The sequence below is a fragment of the Rhipicephalus sanguineus genome, chromosome 10, assembly GCF_013339695.2.
Source record: "Rhipicephalus sanguineus isolate Rsan-2018 chromosome 10, BIME_Rsan_1.4, whole genome shotgun sequence".
NCBI classification, from domain to species: Eukaryota; Metazoa; Arthropoda; class Arachnida; order Ixodida; family Ixodidae; genus Rhipicephalus; species Rhipicephalus sanguineus.
Genome location: NC_051185.1, coordinates 131,087,251 through 131,109,565, shown reverse-complemented (window position 1 = coordinate 131,109,565; position 22,315 = coordinate 131,087,251). Strand labels below are relative to the sequence as shown.

Here is a 22,315-nt window from a genome sequence, read left to right as displayed (position 1 = left end):
CACAACGTGGCTACCAGACGACGCAGGAAGCAATCCACACTAGGCGCGCTTCAGCGAGTAGCCGCCAGGCGGCGACTCCGCTCGATCTCGCGGCCAATAATTGTCAAGCGTGATGTGTTGTGTTTGTGTAATTTATCGCGCTTTAGAGCACGAGCTTGGGATGTTACCGCGATGTTGTGAGGGGAAGATTTATATTGCAGGAGGATCGAAAGGTGGGCCAGTTGGTAATTCATTTTCTTCGTTCAGCGAACTGGGAGCGCAGAAAAAGACACAAAGGACGAAGCGAGGAACCACATAAGAGGTTCCTCGCTATGTGGTTCCTCGCTTCGTCCTTTGTGTCTTTTTCTGCGCTCCCAGTTCACTGAACGAAGAAAAGGGAAGATTTATTTCGATACGCCTGGTTAGTTCCGCCGCGCGTCAGCTGCGGCGGTTATCGGTATGTGTTTCTGGCACATTATGTGGTCTGGGTTTCTGTGACTCTCAGCCTATGGTGTCATTTACCGCTGTGTTGCCGCTTTTGTACATGCTACCAGGTTCACGCTTAATTCCTGCATGTAAATTAATGCGTGCCTCTGTTTAAGGGAATGTGCCTTGCGCTTCTTAGTCATGCACCATCATGATTTAAGTAGCGCACTGACGGACGAGGACAGAGAAAAAGAAGGTGCACAACACGGGCGCTAAATGGTTTTGTGTCAGACACAAAACCATTTTCACTCGCCGCCCATTGCAAACAATGCGGCTGCACACCATTCTTCGCCGACACTATGATTCTGTCACGTCACAGACAACAGATGGCAAGAGAAGTCATCGAAGCGTTGCACATTCAAAGGAAAGGAGAAAAATGTATCAGTCTACCATCTATCGCGCTAAGTGACGCGGAATTTCAATACCTAAGCGGAACCTGCAGATGATTACAAATTTTTTATGTTTTCTGTTCCTTTTTTAGTGTTGTTCTTCACCTTTATATTAGCATGTTCTTCCGAATAAAATCAGTTGCGAGTTAGCGCCCGTGTTGTGCACCTTCTTTTTCTCTGTCCTCGTCCGTCAGTGCGCTACTTAAATCATGATGAATCCGTACCAACTAGCTCAAGTTTCAATTCTCATGCAGTTTAGTCATGCACATATAGTGCACGATGTCTGTGCTCGTGCAGGAAGCGTCGGTGACGTCAACACGAGGGATGTGAAAAATCCCGTTATCACCATACGACCAAAGCTTGTGATGTCATGATGACGTCGAAGAACGTGACTTAACGCGATGACGTCATCACACGATTGCAACGCCTCCAGGTCGGAGGCGTTGCAAGCTTTCTGCGCGTCCCCGCGTCTTGCATTGCCTCCGTGATCGGTCGGCCGATCACAGAGGCTGTGCAAAGCGCTGATATCATGTGATGAAGTTATCCGATGACGTAACGTAATCTGACATCAACATGACGTCACTGTCACGTCACAAATTTTAGCTATCTATGACGTCCTGGTGACGTCACCACATGATGTTTAAGGCCTCCAGGATCGGAGGCGTTGCAAGCTTTCGGCACTTTACCTGGTCTTATATTGCCTCCGTGATCTGTGGACAGATCACGGGGGCTGTGCAAAGCGCCGATGTCATATGATGACAATATCAGATGACGGAACGTAATCCGACGTCAGCATGACGTCGCTGACACGTCACAAATTTGAGCTATCTACGACGTCCTGGTGACGTCTTCACATGATTTTCGCCTCACTCGTGTTGGCGCTGAAGGCTCGGGACTCCAGTCAATTCGCGCGTTTCATGAGGCCTCCCTAAAAGCAATGTTTTAATGACCCTGACAATGAACAGCGGAAATTCTTCTTGCATGAACACCTCCATACTGTTGAAAGCGCGAGTATGGGAGATCCGATTTCTGACTGTAGTGATCGTGCGCACTCGCCGGTACTCCGCTCCCGAAGCAAATAAAGAAATCAATGTTATATATAGTACACTCAGCGGTTCAACTCCAACTTCGGAGCGACCATAATCGCAGGGTCCAAAAACTTCTCACGAGATCACTGTGCATAAAAGCGCCAGCCGAACCGTACTCTTCAGCGTCAGAAACACTGCCAAGCGTCGTTATTTGTGAACCAAAGCCTCAAAGAAAATAATCAAGAAAACAAACCAAAATAGACGCAAACCCACACGTCTTCATAGCACGAAAACTCGCCGGTGATAAAGATACTCCCTCATGCGAATTCTGAGCGCAGCTTTGTGTTGAGGCAACGCCAACTGTCTTTGAAGTTCTGGCTATCCGCATTGGAACATTTGTTAGATATCGCCACAGAAACTGCCAGTGCTCGAGTGCTACGCACACCACTCTGTGCATTGCTGGCGTCGGCGAACCAAGCGAAACGCTGACATCTACATCCCCGTCACGACAAGCGAGACAGTCGCAGCGCACCCGCCAGCCCTTCATGCGCACGAGCTCCGACCGAAGGGCGAGCGCGCGTGACAGAGGAGCGATGTTAGAGGCCACTGGCTCGTGATATCGACAGACTCCGCGTTCGCTGTCTTTGGTCCTCATTCGCTCTATCGGTTACGCCTACGACGCCAACGGCGATGCCGAACAACGCAGGAACAGACCCCTAAGAGCTGCGCTCTAAAAGCACAGCGCGTATCGTAGAACGTCGTGGACTCGAATCGGCGTGCACAACTCAGTTTCACGATGATTTGGACACGTCTAATTCACTCCATATTCTTCATTAAATTTGTATAACAATGTTCTTGCACAATTTCGCTTTCGCAATTTGTTTAGGAGCGCTAGATTTCACGAATGAACAGCGCGTACATATTCCTCAGCCGTGCGCCCGTTGCGCGGAAAGACTATATATGGCGGACGCCGCCGGAGCGGAGGCGTGGCGGTGACGTGAACAGCGTCATCGCCGCGCCGCGACGTCACTGCCCCGCCCATTCTCCAGACTCTCCCCATCGACGGCTCTGGGACCATGCTATGCCGAGCGGCGTCTGTAGCCGACGCGCGCGCCTGTGAGAGACGCGGACGGGCTGTCCGAGCCGGTGTTGCGCTGCAGAACGTTGGGAGTGGGTCAGGGCCCGTATTCTCAAACGATCGCAAAAGGCGATAGTATCGCGTTTGGTGACGTAGAATTTGATGTGTTCAATAGGTAAAAAAAACAGTCGCCTGTGACGTCATTGTTGCAACTGGCCGTTGGTAGTACGAATGTCTCACAACACAGGAGTGAGCGCACCGTAAGAGCGCGGAGCAACCCGAGTGCGGCGATTTCGAGTGTGTGCTGCTGCTTCTACGCAGTGGCCAGACTTGGCCGGCTCGGCTGTGGCTACTTGAAGTGTAAGACGTGTTGAAAGTGCTTTCAACGTTTTTTTGTTCGATTATTTAATGCACAGTACAATACGTAAAGAATGCAACTTTGCGTGAAACGTATTTTCGTTGAGAGTTTAACACGGCTTACTCGGAGAGTTCAGCTGTAGCGTGCCGCCGCAGCGACATCGTCTCAAGATCTCAACATGTTGCCGGCTCGCGATAAGCCACGCGAGCAACGCACGGTTTATGTTCCTGGGACGTTCAAACCACGAAAAAACACCCGCTGGCAAAGAACGAGTGCTCATAACGCCCCAAGGTAATGCTCGATGAAAGCTTCGGCGTAAAAAATGCTGCGTATATCCACCGAGGATTGAATACTAGAAGTTACCGCCTACGTCACTGAAACGCTAGACTTCACCACGAACCGGCAGTTAACGGTGCCTTCGTTTATTGCAAATATGTCGAGAGCGCCGTCGAGCACCATGACGCAAAATTGACGTCGGCGGAATTACCAGATGGCGCCCTAACTTTTCCGGTTTGCTCAATAGCCAATCAACGCGCACCAAAGGCGATACTTTTGCGATTGTCGCCTTTTGAGAATACGGGCCCAGGTTGGGGTGCAAAGCGTAATCGAAGGAATGTGATTTCGTAGCACTAGCAAGCGATCATACGCACAGTTATCGTTAATACGCTGCGTGATACCGGCTGTTTCTTCGAAAAATACTAGTATATGCGACACATGACCACAAATGCTAAATTCACGGCAATTTGTAGCTAATTACCGTACATTTACTAATGATCTGTTTATTTACTTAAGGACACATATTTTACTAATTATATATTTAATCACCTAGCGATACATATTTTACCAATTATCTATGTAATCACCTAATGACGCTCAGTGTAGCAATTATTGGAGTGTTTCTCACAAACGACAACCGCCGGAGTTAGTCTTCGATTTGTGCTCTTTATATTATTCTCCCACTCGGATAAACTTAATTAAATTTCTTTGTCCACAGGAGCGCTGAATAATGAGACACGCTCGTTGTTTGAGCGATAGCCACTCGTACAATATGAGACAAAACAGGTGATGTCTTTACGCCTCGTTTTCTGCGACCGCATCGCGGTTCTGTGAACAGAAACAAGTGCGAAGCGTGCGCACAGAAAAGAAACCTCGCAATGACATGCGGAGTCACCATAAGCTACTGGCTCGACAGAGACAACGCCCCACAAGTTTACCGCAACGGAATATTTCTTAACTTTGTGATCACAACCGACTGCGCTTAAGAACGGGCATCCGAAGCGCAATTGAGCGACGCGCGTGCAACGCGCGCGCTTGGCTTGATGCGCCGCTTGTTTAGCATAGTCCCTAAGAGTGTCGTCGTCTGGTGGCGTCCGGCGGAAGGCATCACCGTCAGTGCCAGCGTCTCCCATTGGAAACGCACGGCGGTCGGCATACTAGTAAGTATATTCTAGGCACTATAGTAAAAGCGTCGGCATCGCTCATAGCATCACCCTAATACAAACCAAAAAATTCCACAGCATATCCACGGGGTGAATGATGATGAGTGGGGCGAAGCTCTCGTACGGCGGGATCTTGGCGGCGGCGTCGCGCAGCTTCACGCCCAGTACATCATCAACGACGTGAGATCGGGCCGGTTTATACTAAAGGAAGGTGTGTGACCGGGCTAGTTGGTATTCCATATTGACGTGAACAGCGCGTGTAATACACAAAGGACGAGGAACAGACGAGGACTAGCGCTGACTTCCAACTGAAATTTATTAACACAAACATAGAAAAACGAGAGCAAGTAGGCACATGTGATCGCCGCTCATTTGAATTGCGCATGACGGCAGGCATGGAGAGGGAACCAAGAACCAAAAGGAATTAATAAGCAAAAACCACGAAACCGCGAAAAGACGTCAGGTGAAGCAACCGGAGTGTGTCTAGGTTATCTGGCCGGATGAACTTAGGTAATCTATTTCTTTTTCAGTGAGGGCGATTGAAGGTTTGCTGATACAATTGCCTTTAGCGATGGCTGCGGCTTCAATGATTATGCGCGTGCTATCCTGACGATGCCTAGCTAGAATCTGTGTGTTATCAAATGCTGGAGCGCACCCGCATTGTGAACAGTGCGTTGCAAGGAAACCTTCTGTCCCTCTGCGTACCTTTTGGTTATGCTCCTGCAAACGTACGTTAAGGCACCTGCCCGTCTGGCCGATATAACTCTGTCCGCATGAGAGTGGAATCCTATAAACAACGCACTGTTCACAATGCGGGTGCGCTCCAGCATTTGATAACACACAGATTCTAGCTAGGCATCGTCAGGATAGCACGCGCATAATCATTGAAGCCGCAGCCATCGCTAAAGGCAATTGTATCAGCAAACCTTCAATCGCCCTCACTGAAAAAGAAATAGATTACCTAAGTTCATCCGGCCAGATAACCTAGACACACTCCGGTTGCTTCACCTGACGTCTTTTCGCGGTTTCGTGGTTTTTGCTTATTAATTCCTTTTGGTTCTTGGTTCCCTCTCCATGCCTGCCGTCATGCGCAATTCAAATGAGCGGCGATCACATGTGCCTACTTGCTCTCGTTTTTCTATGTTTGTGTTAATAAATTTCAGTTGGAAGTCAGCGCTAGTCCTCGTCTGTTCCTCGTCCTTTGTGTATTACACGCGCTGTTCACGTCAATTATACTAAAGGGTCGATGAGAGTCATGACGACTTGCAGCTCACTTTAATTTTAAATGTACGCTGTGAATTTTTATTGTTTATTCACGCACAGGAGAAATCTCACCAGGCACTGCCTTGGAGGTAAACAATGGCTGCTAATGGGGAATGAGAGACAGAAGAAGTCGGCTTTTAGCTAACACTTACACTTCTACTAACGTTTCCTACTGGAACATGCCAATGGCTGCTAATGGGGAATGAGAGACAGAAGAAGTCGGCTTTTAGTTAACGCGCACGCTGCGAATTTTTCATTGTTCAACAACGCACAGGAGAAATCTCCCACCAGCACCACCTTGGAGGTCAAGATCTGGTATTAGCGTTAAGACTGGTTACTCACTACATATAGGGGACGAACGGGTGCCGCTATAAGGAGCTTCGCCCCTAAAAATAGCTCTGCAACGCGCGCCTGCCTCACCTGGCTGTAACACCGCGTTCCCCGCTCACGCAGTCGCCCCGCGAAAAATCGCGGCCGCGCTAGCGGGGCGGCACGACGCGCTTTGCGTTTCCCTCTAATCCGGCTGTGGTTTTCAATCACATTTTAACATGCCGCGGGATGGCGACCAAGTTCTGCGTCCAATATGCGACGCTCTTCTGGCTATCACACCTCGTTCGCTGATTACGCTTTCACCGTTAACTACTACAGCTACCACTACGGTTTGTTTAATGATTTAACATGGACGTTAGTCGTCGGGATGGAGATGTACCACCAATCATCAAAGTGGCTGCATCCATGTTAAGCGGTGCTAGAGCTGCCAGTCATAATATATATTGTGCAAACTCTCTTATATCAATGTACAGTAAACATTCAGTTACTTCCTTTACTTTCGTGTTATTCCGATTCCTATGACGGGGGGATCAACCACCTTTTTTTGGTTTATCAACCGCGATATACTAACAACATAATTTTTGCTCTTTCCAAGAGCCAATTGACCAACATATCAAGATAACAAAACCAAGAAACGGCCACTTATGAACACGTGGCTAACAGCAATGTCACATTGCTCACAATGGTACAATTATTGAACCCGCTGGCGCAAAAACAAAAGAAAAAAGAAAAGGCACAAATAAACGGGAGAAAGCATGAACATATACGTTGGTGAAACACTGTAGAAGCTAAATAAAACCATCAAAATACTGAATGTCGGCGTCATTGAGTAAAACGGAAGGCCTGCTTACGCAGTTGTCACATGATTTGTTAATAAAGAAAGCTTGAATATTTTCCCGCTAAGTCCTGTCATTTGATTTCTTTAAAAACTTTGTAGCGGGAAAAGACGGCGAGCAACCACACCTCCTGCAGTGCTCCGCTAAAAAGCCTCAGCACTTATTTCGAACATTTAGGTTATGCTCCTTGGCGCGCTCATTGAAGCACCTTCCTGTTTGATCGATGTATCGGCGACCGCAGCTCAAGGGAATCTCATAGACTACATTTGCCACACACTCTGAATATGTTGCTATGCTGTGTTGTGCACTGTGGCAGCTCATCCTTCTCATTGCACACACATATTTTTGACAATTTGCACGGTGCAGAAAACACAATTTGAACATCGTGCTTCGAGGCAATCTTCTTAATGTTGTGTGACAATTTATGGATGTATGGAATGACATGTACCGGCTGCTTTTGCTTGCCTTGGCTAGCTTTCGTGCTCGGGCACTTAATCCTTCAAAGCAAAGCCTCTGAAACTGCGGTGATGAGCGCCGACGGATACCCGGCTTCTTCCAACCTCGCCACCTGAGTGTCGAAGCTTTCATTCAACAGGTGCACACACGTCTTCTTTAAGGCGGAATGAAGGCAATTCATTGCGATTCCTCTTTTAACGAGTGTGGAGTGCGCACTGCTGGAAGGAAGTAACCCTTTCTGAGACCCAGGACTGTACTGCCAACATATATGGTCGTTCCTAAATAGCAACTTCAGGTAAAGGAAGTGCAATTTTCGGCCTTCAGGGGTGTCCCATGTAAAGTTAAGCCCACTTCCATTGTAAGTGAAAACCTGGATAATATTGTGGACGACATCTTGAAATTCGGAACTCTGCACATCTTTTGAGAATACCAGAAAGTCGTCTACAAACTTACTTATTTTCACAACACGAGGATCCTGCATGTTTGATTCAATGCGCTTGCCTACAGCTGCCAAAAATATGTCGCAAAGCACCGGAGCAACAGCAGAACTTATACATATGCCTCCTTTTTGTACACTCAGCACTCAGCACTCAGCAGGACACTCAGCAGGGGTTCGGATTGCTTTTCACAGTGATATTGAAAGCAACCATCTTGACGACGCGGACATTTAAGTGGGGCTGTGAACGTACCTGCAGTGAAAGCGAAGATGAAAATGATGCTTCTAATTCTCGAGGGGCGATCTAATTGCACCTGACGTCCACTCGCACTTTCAGTTTTTTTCACACTCGTAAGTCAGTTTGAGTGCATTTTCGTACAATAGTGTTGAGATCAAAATAAAAGCATAAATTTTCTGATGCGATGCATGTAGCGCAACCTATTGTGGATTTTATGGAGCGCTGCATGCAGCGAACGTGCTCGACAAGCGGAACCGAATAGGTGACGAAACTTGCAGTCGCCGCCACAATGAACTTCACCTGTACCGCCCGGACGCGTTGCTGTTGGACGAAATTTCGCAACACCGGATTCCTCGAAGATGCGAAAAGCATGCGCATTCTTCTCGAGATGCGCGTTTCGATAACTGCACGAAATGCGTTGCTGGACGACAGCCAGAATTTTTTGCGGGGGAGGTTCAGCCATACTTTACGCATGCTCGTGCGTGCGTTTGTATATGGACGCCAATTATGCAGTGGCATACATGGAAGGCGTGGGTGTGCTCTCGCAAACCTAACTGCTGCTTTGCAACGAATGCAGGTATCACCATCAATCCCCGCATCGTTCAACAGGATTCCAACAGGGTCAAACCCTCGGGTTTCGTTGTCGAGCAGGGCGCAGTCCGGCCAGACGAGGAGAAACTTCAAGCCATACTGCAGCTTCCACCACCTACGGGTGTCAGAAGCCTGCTAGGGTTTTTCGGCATGGTGGGCTTCTACGGCCACTTCATCCGCAACGGCCGCGGGATGACCCCCCACCCGCTACTCGAGAAAGGCGCCCGTAGGTGCTGCACTCACGTCGAGCAGAGTTGCTTTGAGGATCTTGAAAGTCGATCGCTGATACAGCAAGCCTGCGGCTTTATCGCGTAGACTGAGTACGGTGCAGACTTGCGCCAAGAGGCGGCTGCGCCCGTCAGCATTACGCGAGCCGCACTTGCACGGGTGCACAGCGGAACTATACTGTAAGAGAAAAAGAGTGCCTGGTGATGGTACTCACGCTAAAGAAGTTTGATGTGTATCTGCATGGAGCAGAGTTTACTATTCAGGCTGATCACCAGGCGCTTTCACCGGGGTTTCATGCAGTTGTGGTTAACCACTTCTTTTAAATGCTTGGTTCTCGTTTCGTGAGATAACCGTTATATTGGACGTGTGTGCAAGCCTGATCAGTGCCCCCCCCCCCCCCCATCGAGATACAAGCTGGTGAAAAGAAATTGTCCGGAAGAGGTAACATTAAAATCAGCGCTTGCGAATCCGTCGCCATGTAAAACCGATGATAGTATGTATCTGCAGCCAATCATAGAGCTGAGAAATGCGGCACATAGTCACTACCGGGCTGTAAGCGAGGCGCCAAATTGCACTACGTATAACCGAGCTGCCATGCAGTTATCGTGAATTGGAATTGGATGGGCTGTGCGCATTTTGTAAGTCGAAGTAAAATTGAAAGTAACGCTAGGTGTGCCTTACTAGACAATTATGAGAACACAAATGCAACTATTGACGACGGAGGTGCGCGCTAATTAACATAACGAAAAGTGAATGCAAGAAACACTCACTCCGAGTCGTCCTTCTCACGGCTATTGGCATCCGATACCGAGGCAGCCGCCTCCTCCAGCTGGAGTCGACTGCACACAGTCTGGTACACCTTCGAGTTGAGTTTCTCCTCCTCAATGCCTTGTAGCTCGAAATCTGAGTACAGCTTCTGCAGGAAATAAATTCACAAATCAACCAATTAGCACGACCTCCTTAACATTATTAATGTCCTGCACTACAAACAATGCTGGTAGCCTCTTCGTGGTCGCGAAAAAAAAAATAACAGCCTTTAGCGATTGAAGCTAAAAGTTCACGCATTCTTTGCAATCACACGTACGACATACACCACATCATTTGTTCCCACAACTGATGATTGTACGTGGACGTGGTGAAGAAGTTAGAGAAGGACGGAGGGAAGACGAGGAAGATGAGGGTGTTCTAAATAAAGAACATGGCTGACACCATAGCCTAGCCCAACGTGTATTATTACAAATTGGCGCAGCCGCGTATAGTTCCTGTGTGGACATTCAAGTCAAGATGTGGGTGGACTTCACCATTGGAGCAAATCAACGCGGTGGCATCCGGATCTTGGCTGCAACGCCTCAAGATGAAGAGGAACAAGCTCTTCCGGAAGCAGTGAGCACTGACGAATTTGTCTCCTACATAAGCACTAGAACGAAGCTCACTCCAAGTGATTTAATTGCAAAAGGAACTGTGAGGATCAATATGAAACTTCAAGATTATGAGAATTTCGTTCTGACTCCAGTTGGAAACTACGCTGGGTTCCTAGGTCCTCTACCTCCAGGACCTAGGAACCCAGCGTCAAACCATGACACCTGCTGCAAGGTGTACAGGTACCACACGAGCTGACGAAAGACGCCCCTTTGCAAACTCGAAGTCTACCGCAACGCGTGTGTCATTTTTAACCGACCAGGAAGGCTCATGCCATAATGAGGAGCTAGATGACGTGACAAAAAACTAAATAAAGAGGGTCTCGGCTTCCGCCCGATGACATCAAGAGAAGCTGTTTATTTGTCGCGTACAAGTCTATTGTACATGTCTGTTTTTGTTAATGGAAAGCAAAGGAGCGCGTTAGTTGACAGCGGAGCCAGCGTCACAGTCATAAATGCCAGTATTGTTGAGAGTGAGAAAGTAAAACAGGGACGACCTGTAGAAGTACACGGATACGATGGAAGGCGAGATGTTCACGATAAATGGACTTGTGTTACCATATCGTGTCTCGGAAACACTGTCGCTGCGCAAGCACTGGTATTGGACGGAGTGCCCTATGAATTACTCCTTTCACGTCCAGCCATCAGTGCCCTTCACCTTAACATCTACTGGACTGGAGAAGTGACTACAGAAGAAAAGCGCCACAGCCTCAACGCTTCAACTTCAACTTCACCTTCGAGGACTCTAAGGAAGCCATCGTCAGGTGAAGATGTGAAGACGCTTTACCCGGAATTGCTATGCTTGAAAGGATATCCTACGGCAACTACAAAGTTTGAGGTACCATTCAAGCTAGATGATACGACGGTGGTGAGAAAAAAGCCCTACAATATGTCAAGGGAGAAAAGAATGTGGCTTCAGAACGAGATCCAAAAGATGTTGGATGCACAGATCATTCGTCCATCCACATCTCCATTCGCGTCGCCCATCACCATTGCACCTAAGGAAGATGGAAGTCTTAGACTCTGCACAGACTATAGACAAATTAATAAGCAGACAGAGCTTTTTCCGTTTCCTATGCCACGTATAGACTCTATCATAGATGAAACGGGTGGATGCAGAGTGTTCTCGCGCATTGACTTATGCAAAGGTTTTTGGCAAGTTCCGCTATCTGAAAAATACAAGAAATATTCTGCATTCATAACACCCTTTGAAATCTACGAGTATAATCGACTCCCATTTGGATGGAAGAACTCACCCGCTTGGTTAGAAGATGATGAATGACGTTTTGCGACCGTTTCTTGGGAAGTTTTGTAACGTCTACATTGACGATATAATTGTTTATTCCCGCAACGAGGACGAACATTCAAACCATCTTGCTAGAGTACTTCAAGCACTTTCTGATGCCGAGCTCAAGATTAACGAGAAGAAGAGTGAGTTTTTCCAAAGAAAAGTTGTGTTTCTGGGTAGAGTATTTGATGGCCAAACCAAGACAACGAAACAGGAATCCGTAGAACGAATAGCAAAAATGCAGAAGCCGTATGACTTACACTCTTTGCGGGTATTTCTGGGTTTGGCCGGGCATTTTCGGTCGTTCATTAGAGATTATGCGACAAAAACTAAATGCCTCACAGAAATAACTAAGAAGAATGTTCCATTTCAGTGGACAGCAGAGTGTGATTCCGTTTATCACAGCCTTGTGAGCATCATTTCATCTGATCCAGTTCTCACTCTTCCAGACTTCAAGTTGCCCTTCGAGCTGAACACCGACGCTTCTTATTATGGCACAGGTGCAGTGCTTTACCAAAGAGATGCCGACTGTCCGCAGAGCCGGCAACAGAGGGTCGTCGGATACTATTCGTACACCTTCTCGAAAGCGCAACTTAACTACACGACTACAGAGAAAGAAGCCTTGGCAGTCCTAATGGCCGTACGCTATTTTAGACCTTACCTGGATGGCAGGAGCTTCACGCTCTTCACGGATCATCAAGCCTTGACTTACATCCTTAACCTCGCAGAGCCTAGAGGAAAGATCGCTAGGTGGGTGGCCGAACTCCAGCAGTTTACATTCGTGGTCCATCACAGGCCTGGGGAGCACCTAAAGGATGCAGATGCACTTTCGAGACTTGCGGTCATTCCTGATCAAGAAAACATCAACGCAAACCTGTTGTGGGAGGGAACTGAAGAACTCCAGTTCCTCAACGGAAAGTTCGCAGTCCCCGAAACAATGGTGCCTCGAATCTTGGAACTTTATCACGACTCCCCGCACTCAGGCGGACACGATGGCTTTTGGAGCACTTATCGCAAGATCCATCAACGTTTCCAGTGGAAACACATGAAAGATGACGTCCAGCAGTATGTTCAGTCTTGTCATCAATGTCAAGTTCACAAAGCCAAGTACCTTCAGAGAACGGACGAGATGGTCTTGCCTCAACACTCCGACATACCGTTTGAAGTTGTCCACGTCGATTTTGCAGAGCTCAAGAAAAAGGCTGCTGGAGTAGGAAGAACACAGTCTTTCCTAGTGGCAATAGACCAGTGCACAAGAACAGTGGCTGCACGGCCGGGAAGAGAAGACGCGAATGGAGTGATTGCTCTCTTGAGCCGTGAGATGTTTAAGAGTACAAAAGTAGTGATATCAGACAATGGACCAGCGTTTCTAAGCCAGCGTTTGCAAGAGTGGGCGAAGCAACGTGGAGTTACTTTGCGACGCTGCGCGCCGTACCATCCTGCAGGAAATGGCATGGCTGAAAGAATAATACGAGATTTGAAGCAGTTCATTTCAATGTACCCAAGCTTTCAAGGCGGATGGAAATGCTGCTTGGAGGCAGCTGTTGCTCATCACAACCGATCGCACACTGCGAGCATCGGCTGTAGCCCGTATTTTGCGGCATTCGGAAAGGCGCCAGTGCTTCCTGCTGATCAACAGCTTCGCATTGCTGACCGCCTGCAATTGTGCGAAAAGCGAAAAACTTCGGAAGCATACCAGCGATATCGGGAAGATATGAAGAGAAACTTCGACCGCCGCCACAACACGCGGACACCTAAGATACAGCTGAACGATCTGATACTCGTCAGAAAGGGCCTTCCCGGCACGTAGCAGGTGTATTTGGGACCTTATCGAGTGGTGCAGACTGCAGTGCAACAAGGCGTTCTCAAGAGGGTTGGTTACGTAAACGGTGACGTAGTGCTGGAGTTTGCGACTGTTGGAAACGTCTTCATGTATCATCCCAGGAGGGATGAGTCTTCAAAGAGGGGGAGTGTACGTGGACGTGGTGAAGAAGTTAGAGAAGGACGGAGGGAAGACGAGGAAGATGAGGGTGTTCTAAATAAAGAACATGGCTGACACCATAGCCTAGCCCAACGTGTATTATTACAATGATAAAGTGGTATAATCACGCAGGACTTTCCGCATGTCATTCCCAGCAAAGCTTAATGAAAACCAACAGAGAATGAAGGTAGGGTACATTATTTGTACTCTTTTAACTGTAATGATATAAACTCGAAGAAAGTAAAGTGGACGAAACGACAACTTGCCGCCGGCAGGGACCAAACCTTCGGCGCCCGATGCCCAAATGACAGCTACGGCGGCCTGGTGTTTCTGTGCATGCAAACCTGCGCGCTGCTGTGTTGGCGAGCATGCCAGCAGGCTCCTCCCAGTGAGACGCGGAGCCGACGAAGGGAAGAGCGACACGAGACAGGGCCGTATGTAAATGATCAAATGCGTTTTGTCAGCGACGGAGGAGTAGTTGCCACGGTTATATCGGTGCGACGCGTCGTCTGCTTCCGTGGTTTCCTCTGCGCACGCTCGCCGTCTCGCGTGTCGTGCACCGAGTGTGCGAGGTTAGAACGTGTGACGTGTTTGTCGCTCCGACGAGACTTGTCCTCTGGACATCTCCCGCGCGGCCGACGTTCCACGGCGACGGACGCAGGCGCACCGTTACGGCAGGCTAACGGCTAGCGTAGCCGGTCCTTAAAGGGCCCCTCAGCAGGACACATAGCAAAATTTAGTTAGACGCTGGAAGTTGTGTGCCGAATGAAGAGCATTATGCCGCAAGAATTTTAACTGCGAAGCCTTTTAGCAAATGGTTCCCTGTCCGGCAACCCAAATATTATCATCATCATAAACGGGTATGTGCCACAGAAGTCGGGTAAATCCCACTACTCATAACTGGTCCAGTAAAAATGAAGAAAGCAACAGTTAACCCAACACATGGCTGTGAAGCGAGGGTGGCCCCGAAGCGATGGAAGACCTGCGCGTGCCCATAGATCTATGAGAGGTGCGAACGCTTAGTTTCACCGCGAGGTTCTGTCTCTGCAGTCTGGACATCCGTGTCGTGTCTGTGACTGTCTGTCGTTTGACTCGAACCCCTGTGCGCTGAAAATCAACGTAGGAACGACCTAGCATCCCCTATAGCTAAAGCATGGCTAAGGCCTAGAAACATACTTGGGGCTGTGCAGCGCTCACAAAATCTAGAAACAGCCTAGAAGGAAACCAGGTTATCTTCAGAGTTTCGGCGTTTCAAGCCCTGCGCGTCGCCAGTTTTTTCAAATCGGTTCATTACGAGCTGAGAAAAACAATAATTTGCAGCGGCGCGAAACCATGATGCGAGTAGGCGAGTTTCAAGCCCTTGCCACTCGCCCCGTGTAGCCTTAGCAAGCCAAATCCCTTCCCTACCCTCTTCGGCATCGCAGCTGCACATGAACCCGTCATGCGCATGCGTGGTCACGTGCGCATGGCGTGCCGAGCACGCGAGCGGCGTTGCACGGCCGCTACCTCTTTTTTTTTATGTAGTGGCCGTGGGCGTTGTGTCGGCGTTCTCTGTGGTGTACTGCCTGTTTCCGCGGGATGGGCAAGAAAGCTGCGACATTTGTACGGGCACAAGACTAGAGGTATCATGAGCCAGTGCCGCATTAATGTTTACTTGGACGCGCTAGAATAAATGAGCATAATGAGCGCTCTAACGCGCCAGAACATCACTTTCGTTTGCAGGGCTGGCGTCTGCTCGATGCGCTACCCGCGAGGACACGAACGCATGCGAAACGGACGCACATTAGCCCCGCATCTCGCTGCAATGCACGGGAAAAAATTACTCCATCTCCCGCTAAAGGGGACCATGAGGCGATGCGAAGCCGGAGCACTTGCACGATAGCGTTCCGTTGGCGTTCGTTGGGCATGCTACCGACCTCGCGTCGTGGAACGCGAAGAGGAACACTATGCGCGTCGTGTCTTCCCTCTAGCCTGGCCGGTAATTCTCACAGGGCATAGAGTTTCTTACGATAATACCTAGAGGGGAATCTGGCGCTAGTGTCTACGCGCGGGCTCTTTGAGCGGCGCTTCAACAACCATGGGAATGATGGGCTTCGGATTTGCTTCGGATTTGCTTGGGATGGATCAGGTTCTTGAGATTCGCGACGCTTGTTTGCCGAGCGTAAAACAAAGTGATATGAAGTTATTTCCGATTAAAACTTGCTTCATTCTTTTGTACGCAAAACTTATTGCAAAAAGTTCTCGTGACATGGAATTCAAACCTGGACAAATTTAACCCCCAGGGTATGCATCGCTCTGCAATTGTGTTCCAGATTTGGCATCACAATATAATGAATTATTTTCTTTACAACACTTGAAACAAACGCGCTTATCTTTACCTCGAAAGTACGCATTATCTATTAATGAAAATAACAGTACCGTATTGAGTCAAATACACTTAACGTATCATCTGCTGCGATGCCAGATGCGTCTGTCCTAGTGGCCTGCCTTCAACGCATCTCTCGTTTTGTTGTCAAATCAGAGGAGCGTGACTATAGATGACTGTAGTGTACTAGAATAATTTACTAGTGACGCGTCTGAGAAGGAGCGCGTGCCCGTTTGTGTAGACCAGGGTTGCCAATGGTGCCTACTTCTCGCCAAATTGGCGAATTTCAGGGGCCCGTGGCGACCTGATTTTATGAATGGCGACATGGCGAATTTTTGGCGATTTTCGGCTTAGGTCTCCACTGAGTTATACATCCTAAGCTCAGCGTCTTCCCAACGAATGAACGGCAACATTCTCTGTATTTTTCTTGGTTTTAGACCAAACAGTAGAATGTGCACATTACGCGTCACTCCGTATGTCCGTCCTGTAACTTGTGTGTATCTCCTCAATTCATCTAGATGCAGGAGGTATACTGGAACGTCCCCCAGAGACATTCTAGCAAAATGTAAACCGCGAGGGGCAGTGTTTGACTATAAGCTTTCGGCGCTTTAAGCTTCTCTAAAGTTTCGCTTCTGAAGGGGCGAGACGACGGTTTGGCCGCGTAACCATTTGTTCCGCCAAAGCTCCAACTGTTCTGAACAGCTTGGCGACTTATTCACTGTGGCAGTACCCTTAATTCACCTGGCAAAGACTGTTTTGGAATAGCGAAGAGAGGCGGATACGCGGCTATTTTTGCAATAAAAAAATATTTATTGAGGCATTTTCCACTGTTCTCGGTGAGCGTGTGCAATGAAAACAATTGCTATAGTATAACACTTTACATTGCCTACCTGTTCATTAATAACGCATCGGATTGACGCATGCAGATATAGGTGACTATAAGAAAGGGTCGGTAGCGTCCGGTATCATATTAGTTCCCACTGAAAAGGTGTAAGACTCCCTAATGATCGGTTCCTGTAAGACAGCTGTCGTGTTACCTTCAATAAACCTTTTAATCCTTTTAACTCATATAAGGGTGCGTAAAGTTGTCCACAAACAACGCTTTCACGCTTTTCGCCCAAGGTTTACCACACATGTACCTTTGAAACGAGCGGACAGGGATGGAAGGATATCATGAGCGTTTCATTCATTCACCCTTGCGCCACCACCCACATCTTACGGCTAGTCGGAGAAGCAGCACCATGCACTCCCATGGTGAAGCGGCCGATACGACTGGCATTGAGAAACGTCAATGTAATTTAATGATCTTGGATGGTACTGTATTCTACGGGGCTATACGTGAGAGGAAATTTTTATTACTAGGTACTCGTATGACGCACATATCTAGAATGGCGACTTTTTTGGCCAAATTTGTAAAAATATGGCGACATTCGGCGACTTACTGCTCGTCGTTTGGCGACATTTACTCGAAAGTCAGTGGCAACCCTGGTGTAGACGCCACCAGGCTGTGCCTGCGCCTTTTAAATGCGAAGACTGCGCCTTTCAAATGCGACGCATTTCTTAGCGAACTTCTGCGACTTTGAGCGTATCCATCCATCCATCCATCCATCCATCCATCCATCCATCCATCCATCCATCCATCCATCCATCCATCCATCCATCCGTCCGTCCGTCCGTCCGTCCGTCCGTCCATCCATCCATCCATCCATCCATCCATCCATCCATCCATCCATCCATCCATCCATCCATCCATCCATCCATCGATCCGTCCATCCATCCGTCTGTCCGTCCATCCGTCCATACATCCATCCATCCATCCATCCATCCATCCATCCATCCATCCATCCATCCATCCATCCATCCATCCATCCAACCATCCATCTAGCCGCCTACGACTTTGTGCTCTCCTGGCCGTTTCGTTATTCGGATGCATACTAAAATTGGTGTGGCATAACATGACCTTATTACGAACATAAATGACAGGTCATAACATGAAAATCATGACATGCATGTCATGAACAGCATGACTTACATTCCACGGCCTTGGGGCACTTGCGGCCTTACCGTAAGTTTCATATATACCAAAATTGGTATGGCGTGACAAGAGTTCGTGACAAACATAATGACAGGTCATAACATGCAACTCATGACGCGCATGTCATGCGCGGCATGATTTACACGACATGGTCTCGGGGCGCTCGCGGCCGTTTAAATGAATGGATATATACGAAAACTGGTATGACGAGAGATTTATGTATGACAAACATAACTGACACGTGGTAACATGAAAATCATGACATGCATGTCATGTACGACATGGTTTACTTGCCACGCTCATGGCGCACTAGCGGCCGTTTCGCTAAATTGATACACACCAAAATTGGTGTTGTGCGATGTGACTGTATAAGGAACATGCATAACAGTTGGTAACATGAAAACTATGACATACATGTGATGTAGGTCATGATTTACATGCCACGCTCATGGTGCATTCGCGGGCGTTTCGCTTGCTTGATGTACACCAAAATTGGTATTGCGCGACACGACTGTATCATGAACGTAAATGAGAGGTGGCAACATGAAAATCATGACATGCAAGTCATGTACGACATGATTTACATGCCACGCTCATGGTGCGCTTGCGGCCGTTTCGCTAGATTGATATACACAAAAATTGGCATTGCACGATGTGACTGTATGAAGAACATGAATAACAGTTGGTACCATGAAAATCATGACACGTATGTCATGATATTAATGCCACGCTCATGATGCATTCGCGGCCGCTTCGCTAGCTTGGTATACACCAAAATTGGTATTGCGGGACACGACTGTATGACGAACGTAAATAAGAGGTGGTAACATGAAAGTCATGACATGCATGGCATGTACATGATTTACATGTCTTGCTCATGGCTCACTCGTGGCCGTTTCGCTAGATTGATATGCACCAAAACTGGTATTGCGCGACGCGACTGCATGACGAACGTAAATGAGAGGTGGTAACATCAAAATCATAACATGCAAGTCATATACGACATGATTTACATGCCACGCTCATAGTGCATTCGCGGCCGTTTCGTTCGTTTGATATACACCAAAATTGTTATTGCGTGACGCGACTGTATGACGAACGTAAATGAGAGGTGCTAACATGAAAATCATGACATGGTAGTCATGTACGACATCATTTACATGCCGCGCTTATGGTGCGCTCGCGGCCGTTTCGATAAATTGATATACACCAAAACTTGTATTGCGCGACGCACTTGTATGACGAACATGAAGAACAGGTGGTAACATGAAAACCATATATGCATGTCATGTATGTCATGATTTACATGTCACGCTCATGGTGCATTCGCGGCCGTTTCGCTAGTTTGACATACACCAAAATTGGTATTGCCTGATGTGACTGTGTGACGAAAATAAGTGACAGGTGGTAACAAGAAAACCATGATATGCATGTCATGTATGGCATGATTTACATGCCAACCTCATGGTGCGCTCGCGGCCATTTCGCTCGTTTGATATCATCAAAATTGGTATTGCGCGATGCGACTGTATGGCGAACATAAATGACAGTGGTTAACATGCGAATCATGTTATGCATATCATGTACGGTGTGATTTACATGACACTGTCGTGGTGCGCTTCCGGCCGTTTTGTTAGCTGGATATATACCAAAATTGGTATGGCATGACAGTAATGCATGATGAACATAAATGAAAGGCCATGCATGGTATATACCAGAATACACGTTTCATTGGCATGGTATATACGTACCAGATTGTGCATGCATGCGTGCATGGGAAACATGCGATATATAGTGAACTAGATGCCATGGCATGAATGATTTCATTTGACTCAAAGACAAACAAGGCGATGTATGCAGCTCTTTGCTGGCTGCTTCGCATTACATCGATTCCCACAGTGCGTGGGATCTGCCAGATTTTTCTAGTAGGCCAGCCGCTGTCTCCACCGCTGCGTTTAACGTTGTGCTTGCCCGCGTTTATGGGCATTCCTTAAGCGCCGGATCCTTTGATTGCTGCACTAAAGGACTTCATTTACTATAGTATAGTTTAAAGAAATTTTGTGAAAACAACGTCAACACACTGGTATCGACAATGTCGTCTTCTAGCATAAATGCCGCAGACCAGCGGATTCATTGCAGTTCGGGACATCGGCTGCCGCAGTATCTATTCGCATTTTTTAATCATCCATTTGCACCATGGTTTGCACAAACCCAGCATAGGAATATCTGTGCTAGAGGTGTGCGCCGCCGCCGCCGCCGCCGCCTGTTTTTGGTCACGCCGCTCGCGCCGCCGCCGAAGTCCCAAGAGAGATCACGCCGCCGCCGCCGCCGCCGCGCAATAATTGCGGTGCGCCGCCGTTAGTCTTTTAATTCCAATGAGGAATCTGGAAATAAAATACAGCACTTCGCCGGAGGAGCTCTTCTCGATGTGTCAATGCAATGAACTGTCCATTTCAGCAGCCGCTGAATAGCGGGAGCTCGGCGATAAATGCGCCCCCTGTTTCCGGTTCTTGTTGTGCAGCCCCATCATGACATCACGAAGCTTTCAAACGCTCTTTACACAAATGATAGGGACGGAATGCGCTTCAATGCAACGAACGCAGCCCTCAGAGATCCGATTTTCGGTGCACATGTCTTTTGATCGTGTTAGCCATCGATTTAGGTTTAATGCGGCCGCTCGTCTAACGCAGCTGTAAGGTCGGTACGCATTCCCTGCATCGTTCTCAAACACCTGGGACACAGTCATATGCAAATTTAGACTTGAAAAGTTCCTGTTTCTGTGCATTTCGTCCACTCTCTTCTTACGCTAGGAACGTGCTGGCGGGTTCAGTGCGGCGACGTGATCAAGAGCGAGGTGACATCACGACTCACCGCTTTTTCGAATCACTGAATGCGCTCTGCCGAAATGAACTGTGGACATCTTTCTTTGGATGAACGCATCGAGAATAGCTCCCTAGAAGTTGTAGTATCTTTTTCTTTTCCAGAAATATCACGAGTATTGCCTGACCTTATCGCTGCCGCGTCCTCCAGCCTTAAAGGGCGACGACCCAACTCGCTGGATAGCATATTCTTGGAGTCTTGAACCTAGTACACTGTGCATAAATAAATAAAGTAGATAAGTAATATATATATCTCGGTGCGTTAGTACACTTTTTTCTTTCATTCTTACTCGAGTAAATCGATAAATAAATACAGAAGTAAAGAGAATGCAAACTTAGAATATAGCTGAGCTAGTTGGTAGGTATTCATGTTAAGAAGACATGACGTGGAAACACGGACATAAGAGAAAAGTCGAGAGAGTGAACAGCTATCTCTCACGTAGACCACTACTCGCACTTGATTGATAGGTATGGTCACCAGTATACGTGGGAATGCGCAGATAAATATTTGTGTCTACCTTCGGTTCCGCCACTGTGTGATTTTTCAGATGTTAGCGGCGTTTTTGGTGTCTTTACTACTCTCCTGCATCCGTGTTTTCACGCCCTGTTTTGATAAAGGGCCCCTAACAGCCTCTGAAAATACACCAAAAAACAAAAACAACGAGCGCGTTATTCTCTCTTGGCGTTTCTTGTCTTTTGGTGCACTTCGTGATGCCAGAACAGTGATTCACATGACATCATCACGGTACATACTCTCGACTGGTCCATATTCGAGAAATAACAGTTGCGAATTGCCTCTCATACTGCTTTGCTATGTAGCCGCCCACCGCTCTTGCTTCTCTCGCACGACTATCGTGCGCGATTAAATGATTTCGCTTCATTTTGTGCGTTTGCAACCGCGCATGCAGAGATAACAGACTGCAGCCGACAAGCGCGAAATCATGATAGGTTCAACGCTTAGTGCTGACATTGTACGCGTGCTTTATGAAGAAATAAGTGGCGAGGAGATGTCCCCTGTAAGAAGGGTATTGAAGGTGAGAACGAAACCAATGGAAAAGGCGCCGGATTATGATTCTTCAAACCGACGCACTCTTTACAGCGGAGACGATGCAGCTTTCCAGGAAAAAGGCGAGCCCGCTTCGACGGTTTTTTTGTATATTTTTATTGCGTTAGCAATTCTATGGACACTCAGGACAGGTTTTCACCGTCGCCGT

At 47.8% G+C, this 22,315-nt stretch overlaps 1 protein-coding gene across 3 annotated transcripts in view; it reads right to left on the bottom strand.

The window, feature by feature from the left end:
- LOC119372450 (calcium-dependent secretion activator) overlaps window positions 1-22,315 on the bottom strand; it is a 1,123,203-nt gene that overhangs the window by 95,125 nt on the left and 1,005,763 nt on the right. For all 3 annotated transcript variants that reach the window (XM_049419575.1, XM_049419577.1, XM_049419576.1), the window contains one exon: window positions 9,906-10,051. In XM_049419575.1, the coding sequence (XP_049275532.1) occupies window positions 9,906-10,051 (146 nt within the window). The remainder of the gene's footprint in view (window positions 1-9,905; window positions 10,052-22,315) is intronic.